We start from the raw sequence: 7,999 nt of genomic DNA on the forward strand, positions 1-7,999 counted from the left end.
TCTCAGGAAAAAATTAAATGTAAGTCTGCAATAATTGAGCATAGAAAATTCCTTCCTGTGCCATTTTAGATGTGGTTCATTTCTAAATTTGAAAATATTGTAATTACTTTTTGTTGCGATCCAATTTGCCAACTCTCAGTACTGTCAGAATATTTGCTACTGAGAGTGGATTTGTAATTGCAAGGCTCTGCCTTTAAGGTGCTGTCAAGTTTTGACTGATGTCGCTTTCACTGAAGATGCTACTGAGATATTTTATGATGGTGTTTCAAGTTATTGATGCTAATGTACATTGTCTGTCTTTTTCACGCACATAAACCCATATTCTACAACAATAAGATCTTGAACGTTTATCTGAGATTTAGAGACTGCATTTATTCTTTAACCTCTTTAATCTGTTGGAACCTAAAATATACTTTGTTTCCTGTAATTTTTACATCTCATTCATGAGCCAATTCTGTTTAACATAGCAAATTGTTAATGTCAATTTTGGAAGTTTTGAATGGTTCCAGAGACTAAACTTATCTAGGTAAGTCTTAATGGTAGCATCAATGTTTTCTAAAAACATAATTTTTAATGTTTTCTTTTATGAACCTCTGTAATAATGCATTGTTTCAATGTTTGAATACGGAATTGTGTTTTTCCCGTGGAATAGTTGGACTTTGTTTTGTTGAAGCAAGAGAGATTTGTTGCTTTTTCCATGTCAACACCAATGTGAATAAGAATTGAACAGTGATCTGGGGAAAAAAAAATGTATAATTTGCATGGACTAAAACCCTTCATGATGTATTTGTTTAAAAAAACGTTTTTCCCAAAAAACACAGCTCTCTCACTCTAAGCCTAAATGGATGTATGTGGACTGGACATAATGCACACATAGTAAAGATGTCTAGAAATGAAATACAGGATGGCCTACCTGTTCCTGCATTGAATTGCACTAGTCTTTTGAAGTATATTCAAAGCAAAATAGACCAATTTCTATGCATATCTATATGGATATGCTTATGTCAGATACTTCAGAGACTTTTAAGTGACTCTTGGATAGGCACATGGAGGATAGTAAAATGTAGGGTATGCAGGGTAGTTTGATCATAGTAGGATAATAGTCGGCACAACTTCGTGGGCCGAAGGGCCTATACTATGCTGTACTTTTCTATGTTCTATGTTCTAGTTCTTCTTAATTCATCCATTTGGTTCTTGTATCATGCCTGAGCATTTTACTGGCTTAGAATGGAGAAAGTCAATATAGTATGGTGCTCAAGGATCTGAATGAGCCATGTAAGTGAAATTATTTATATTATTGCAGAACATATTGGTGTGCCATCAGCAGGTTTACACCCAAGTAAGACACCAGAAGGGGAGTTGACAAGTGTGCAACTCCATAGTAGTGGTGAGGTTTCTGTGCTGCATTAGAAGTAAAATGCACCGCCACTCGTGGATGCAGGCATGTAAAGTCCCTGGCTGAAAGTACAGACATCAGGAATATGCCCAGATCTGCTGCAAAGAGTAAAGTATACAGTACAACAAGTACATTATTTGATTTGGCAATGACAACAGTTTGCATTTAAATAGTTATCATTTCCTAGAAAAATGTATTAACATACTTTACTGATGTGTGAATGAAACAAAATGATGTCAAGCAAGGAAGGAACTATTAAGAGAGTGAAGGAAATCTTGGCCAATGATATGGGAGAGAACAGAATGTCAAGTAAGATAGTAGAGGAAAGAATTCCGGAATAAGGAGCCTTTCTGGCTGAATGCATAACCACCAATAAAAGCAAGGTGAGTGGACACACAAGAAGGTGGCTCAGTGGTTAGCACTGCTGCCTCACAGCGCCAGGGACCTGGGTTCAATTCCACCCTCAGGCGACTGTCTGTGTGGAGTTTGCACATTCTCCCTGTGTCTGTGTGGGTTTCCTTTGGGTGCTCGAGCTTCCTCCCACACTCCAAAGATGTGCAGGGTAGGTGGATTGGCCATACTATAGTGCCCAGGGATGTTTGGGTTAGACATGGGGAATGGGTCTGGGTGGGATACTCTTCAGAGGGGCAGTGTGGACTTGTTGGGCTGAATGGCCTGTTTCCATACTGTAGGGATTCTATGATTATGAAGCTAGAGTTAGAGAAACACTTGAGAAGTTAGTGGGATGGGAATTGTACTTTTAAAGCCTAAAACAAATATGCAGAATGCTGGAGAAAGTCAGCTGGTCTGGTCGCATTTGTGGAGAGAGAAACAGTAGTAATATTTTGAGTCCAGTATGACTCTTCTTCAGTACTCATTCTTCAGAGTCATACCAGACTTGAACATGTCTATTTCTCTGGATGCATAATGGGCTTTTAAAGATGGCCCTCTGCCAGCGATGTCAGTCATTTCTGGGAGGTCTGGACAGCAGTGAGTTGTTCTTGGAATAGCATGTGGCAAGATGGGGCAGAAACTAGACAGTGATAGGCACCATAGGAGTAAGAATGCCTATTAATGTGGTGTGTTCTGTAAAATTTGGTGAGAAATCTCATTTGGCCAATAAACTTGATGCAATTTACACTTGGTCAAAAAAAAACTAAGAATCAGCCCAAAGAAATTGTTACAAAAGAATATTGTCGTGCAAATCTTACCAAAAAGTACTGTTCAATTTTATCTTTCCGTGGTGCTTTGAAAGGAAATGTTAAGTGTTGACAGCTAAGGTGATCATTCCAGTCTGGAACTTCTGGTGGTAAGGTGTGAATATAAGCTATATAGGCAATTATCTCAGCAAGCAAAATAACTAACAGTGAATTTCTCCCAGGAAAGTGCTGTTTTAAAGTATTTCCCACCCCCTGACAATTTCCTTCTGTAAGAAGAACTAAAGGATACTGAAGTATGATAAAATAACAAAATTTATTGGACATTTTGAGCATATTTATTCCAGTAACAATTCTTTTCTTGATCGAAGTACAACGTAAATTTCATGCTAATTAAAATACATCCATCAAAATTAGCATACAAAGGATTCTAAAATATTCATTCTTATGATGTAAAATATATAAAACTATAATCACATTAAGTACAATCAATATGGAGTAGATGTGCAGGCCTTTAACTAAAATTTAGGCAGCTAGTCTAGGCCATTTACTGGATAATACCTGTTGGAATTGTACTTCAGTGTGAAGTAAGCCAAGATGAACCGTCATCCCAATCATTCCTTGAATCCTGACGGATAAGAGAACATATCCGGGCCTAATCATTTTAATATTGGTCATGAGGTATATACTTAAAAGTGTAATCTGTATAAACAGTCACCTGTATCCAATGCTGTATTTCCCATTGGTTCTATTTTCCAGTTTTAAATTGTATTTACTTTTCACAATGTATTTGATTGTAATTAAAGGAATTTCTGAAAATCTCAAAGCATTTTATAATCAATAGATATTTTGCTCACATTCGTAACTGGACCAGAATAAACTGATTTCATCTGGTTCCTTTGAAAGCTTCAGTGGTCAGAAAAGCATTTTTTTTAAGTAGATGTTTCCCTCAATCCACAGTTCTTTTTTGCAAAGAGTTTTAGAGTTAGAAACAAACTCTGTTCTTCCTCTCCAATTTCAAAACTTTTGCTTTACAAGAACTAGAATTCAATTCAAACCAGTGAATATGACTATCCCTGTTGCACCAAGGTAAATGAACTGTAAAGCTGGAAGTCAAATTAAAAGAAAAATATTATTGATTCAAATTTTCTGACTGATCCTATATTTCCTCTGCATAAAATGTTAGGAAGCATCTGCTACAATTATTTTAACCCAATCGATGAGTCTGTCCTCAGATTATTCATTATTTAGGTTTTTATCATAAGTTCTGTAGCTACCATTTTTTGCACATGACACCTTGGTGTTCGACAGTGCTTTCCCTTATGCTGTTTGGTCCTACACCCATGACTTCAGCAACGGCCTGCTGAATCACAACTAATTAAAAACGAACAAAATTAAACTACTTAGATTTCAGAAGAAACAATTATAAAACAATATTTTTATGAATATTTAATTTTGAATAATCAAATGAACTTTTTTGTGAAGATCTTCTTTGCTTACCAGGATTGGAGCATATCTACACTGTGTGTGTGTGTGTGTGTGTGTGTGTGTGTGTGTGTGTGTGTGTCAGTTTTCTGTGATTAACAATTAGTTTATCATAGTTTGAATGACCATTTATTACGAATTTCACTGTGTACAAATAACTGAAATGCTAAAGCTCCAGTGTACGTGTTTTATATATGTTTTCGATCATTTAGTTTCATCAAAATGTGTTTGTGAAGAATTCTTATTACGTGGCAAGATCAGTAGTTTTCACATTTAGAATTACTTTTGTTTATATTAAAATCAGTAGTCTTACTTCAATCTTTAGGTTTCCACTGATTGCAACCTTCAGTATAAATCAGTCATACCCTTGGCAAGATAATTGACATAATCTCTTCAAAATTTACAAATGTACAACATATTTATAACATTACATATTTCAAACTTTTACACAAGTCCAGTGCAAAGAAGTACAAAAAGTACCCCTGGATTAAAAGTCTTTACAGATAAGAACAACAAAAAAAAAAGCTGGCACAAAATATTACTGAAGATAAAGGAACAGACAGACCACCTCTTTTAACAGCTATTGGCTCATTCTAATTATCTTTAAAAGGTATCTTTTACCAAATATTTATGACATGTCCAAATATGCTGGGTGTGTATAAAATAGAATGTATCGGAGGAAAGTCTATCTCTCCTTCAGTTCAGCTTTGAATTATGCATTTGAATCTTCTTTGACAAGAGTAGCTGTATCTTTGAAAGTATTCTCTGTCGGACTATATGTCAAAGGTTCGTCTTTTTTCGAACGTGACTTACTTGGAGGTAATCCAGAAGTATGAGAAACAGCAGTGGTTTCTCCAGTTGGGTTATTTGTTTGTTGCTGTTTCTGGCACTAGGAAGTAGAAAATAAAGACATGCATACATTAAAATTCAGTTACTCAAAATCCATTAAATAAATTTGTCTTAAGAAAACTGTCCTTTAGAGTATCCATTATTAGATTGCTTTTTTATTTTATTAACAGGAAATTATTGACAAGTTACTTCAATCAATTGAAAACAAGCTTTGCAACATGATTTCCTTGTGATGCAGAAAGAGAATCATCACAATTGAAATATTGTAACATCAATGTTGGGCTGCTAACAAGAAAACCGAGTTCAACTTTTGGCATCCAATGACTGCATATGATACAACTTTGCCATTGCTTTCCTGCTGATTGGCAAAGGCAGCAATGTTCTGACATACCTAATTAGGATATGATTTGAATCATGTGATATTAGCGCCTGGTCTGCCTGTGGCTAAGTGATAAGCACCATCTGTGCCTATATATAGACTAATATATTTAGCAACTGCAAATTCTTGGAGCCAAGCAATTGCCTCTTCATTTGCTGAGTTTAAAATGATTAGTCTGTGAATGAGTCTGTAGACGAGACATGACTTAGAGAAGTACAGCACGGTTTATGTCTCCTCACAAGTGTATAAGAGATTTGTACTGAGGCCCCAGCAATAGGTATTGGCTCCACAGGGGCACTGACTAAAGAGAGCAGTCAACATTTTATGTTTTGCACTTTCTTAAATTACATGGCAAAATTAAAAAGAATATTCACTGTTAAGGAGGTGAAAGGAGAGTTACCTCTGCATATACTGGGTTTTCAAAATTTGTCCCTTGTTGAGGTTTTCGTTTAAAAAAGCTCCACTTCGATTCCTGAAAGAAGAAAATAACATTAATGCCACCATCTAATGCAGTGGGTAGTGCACATGTTCATTAGGCACTGGAAATGTGCCACCCACATTATTGGTAAAGGCTAATGTGACAATACTATGGCTTTAAAAGGTGTATTTTGGCCTGTTTTTATTTAAACAAAGAAAGGTTGAGACTGAGGTAATGAACGATCTGTTCCAAGCCAATAAAGTAAACAGCTTATGAGGCTTTGGTTTTTTTTGAAAAGAGTTGGAACAATAGAAGCAGCATAAATAGGTAGGGTCGGGCTTCCACAGAACCAAGGTTTTAGACTAGCTTTCAGCCGTTGCTGGGGCTTTGAAGCTGGTTCTCAAAACTGTACATCTCTGCTACAGCTAAAAAGCTTAGGTTCTCTCTTTCCCTGCCAAAGTCACATGTGAGACAATCTATTTTACTGAATTTGCCTTTCCCAAGGTGTGTTCATGAAATGTTACTATACTGGAACAGTTACAGTTCAGTACTTAACATTACTTAAAATAATAGATTTATTTAAGTTTTCCAATAGAGTTGTTATTCCAATTCTTCTTTCTTTTGTATGTATTTTAACTGGTGGTAAGAATAAAATGTGTGTTTTGCTTAAAGCAGAGTTGTGTAACCAATCAAATTACATCTGGAACAGAGCATCTTAAAGGCAAGTGTAAGTAAGATAAAAGTTAGGGTCTAGGCTATCTCCTTTATATATTTTGGGAGGTGGGGATGGGTTTGGTCTGGTCCATAACACAGAAAAGGCAATGTCTAGGTCCCACATCTGAAATAGCAACTGAAAAAAACCTGTTATTGGATCTCGGACAAGAGCAAGGAATCAGATTGCAGTAGATGCTTTGGTGAGGATGTCAGTCGGATTCTAGATGTGCTGGTTGTCTCTCAGGAAAGAGGGTTGTGATATATTTAAAGAAACGAGTGTAATTAGAGAGAAGGTTCTCAAAGGTCCAGCAGGCTTAAATGTACATAAACCTGTGGGGGTGAATGAAATGTATTTCAGGCTGTTGAGTAAGGCAAAGAAGGATATAGTAGAGGCATTTTAAGTTCCTTTCTGGCCACAACAGAAGTGCCAGCGGATGACAGAACAGCTAATGTGATACCATTATTCAAGAAAGGAGCAAGGGATAAACCAGGAAACCATAGGTTTACCACCTGCTTTGGGCTGCATTCACAAGCAACCCGACTCCAAGAAGACAGCATCCCGATGATCCGTGGGCTGCCACTGGCCTCACACTTTCCCTGGGCTAAGCCTCGATTAGGAGGACTTGGGCCCCCTTGAACTCAGTCTTCAAAGTTCTTTTCAACTTTCCCTTACGGTACTTGGTGACTATCAGTCTCGTGCTAGTATTTAGCCTTATATAGAATGGTTAGCGTGCTGCCTCACAGCACCAGGGACCCGGGTTCAATTCCACCCTCGGGCTGTGTGGAGTTTGCACATTCTCCCCATGTCTGCATGGGTTTCCTCCAGGTGCTCTGGTTTCCTCCCACAGTCCAGAGATGTGCAGGGTAGGTGGATTGGCCATGCTAAATTGCCCATAGTGTCCAGGGATGTTTAGGTTAGGTGAGTTAGACATGGGGAAATGCAGGGATAGGGGGATGAGTCTGGGTGGGATGCTCTTCGGAGGGGCAGCGTGGACTAGTTGGGCTGAACGGCCTGTTTCCACACTGTAGGGATTCTATGATCTAACAGGTCAGTCAGTCTAACCTCACTGGTGGGGAAACTATCGGAAACAATTCTGAGGGATAGAATTAATCTGCACTTGGAAAAGCAGGGCTTACTCAAAAACAGTCAACACAGTTTTATTAATGGGTAATCATGTCTAATCAACTCGATTGAATTTTTTGAAGAGGTGACCAGGTGTGTAGTTGAGGGCAATGTATTCGACACCGGTTTCCTCAACTTCAAGGCTATTGATTAGATCTCACATGGAAGACTGACTGATAAGAGCCCATGGGATTCAGAGAAATTTAGCTAATTGGATTCAGAATTAGCTGAGTGGTAGGAGGCAGAGGGTGATAGTTGAGAAGTGTTTTCTGACTGGAAGCCTGTGTCCATTGAGGTTCAGCAGGAATCAGTGTTTGGGGCCTTTGTTGTTTGTGGTATACACAAACCATTTAGACTTGGATGTAAAAAGTTGATCAGTAAGTTTATGGAGGATACAAAAGTTGATGGGGTGTTAAATAGTAAGGAGGATAGCTTTAAAAACCAGAAAAAAACAAATAAAGAGCAATAAGGGGGCAAG

General features: G+C 37.6%; 1 protein-coding gene across 1 annotated transcript in view; it reads right to left on the reverse strand.

Annotated features, from left to right (window-relative positions):
• Window positions 1-2,850: 2,850 nt before the first annotated feature.
• The window catches only part of lrp2a (low density lipoprotein receptor-related protein 2a), a 286,554-nt gene continuing 281,405 nt past the window's right edge, over window positions 2,851-7,999 (reverse strand). Inside the window, exons 73-74 of the mRNA XM_048599223.1 lie at window positions 5,667-5,738; window positions 2,851-4,927 (exon numbers count right to left, since the gene is read on the reverse strand). Of these exons, the coding sequence (XP_048455180.1) occupies window positions 4,751-4,927; window positions 5,667-5,738 (249 nt within the window). The 3' untranslated portion in view covers window positions 2,851-4,750. The remainder of the gene's footprint in view (window positions 4,928-5,666; window positions 5,739-7,999) is intronic.

Source organism: Rhincodon typus, chromosome 7 (assembly GCF_021869965.1).
Source record: "Rhincodon typus isolate 14 chromosome 7, sRhiTyp1.1, whole genome shotgun sequence".
NCBI classification, from domain to species: Eukaryota; Metazoa; Chordata; class Chondrichthyes; order Orectolobiformes; family Rhincodontidae; genus Rhincodon; species Rhincodon typus.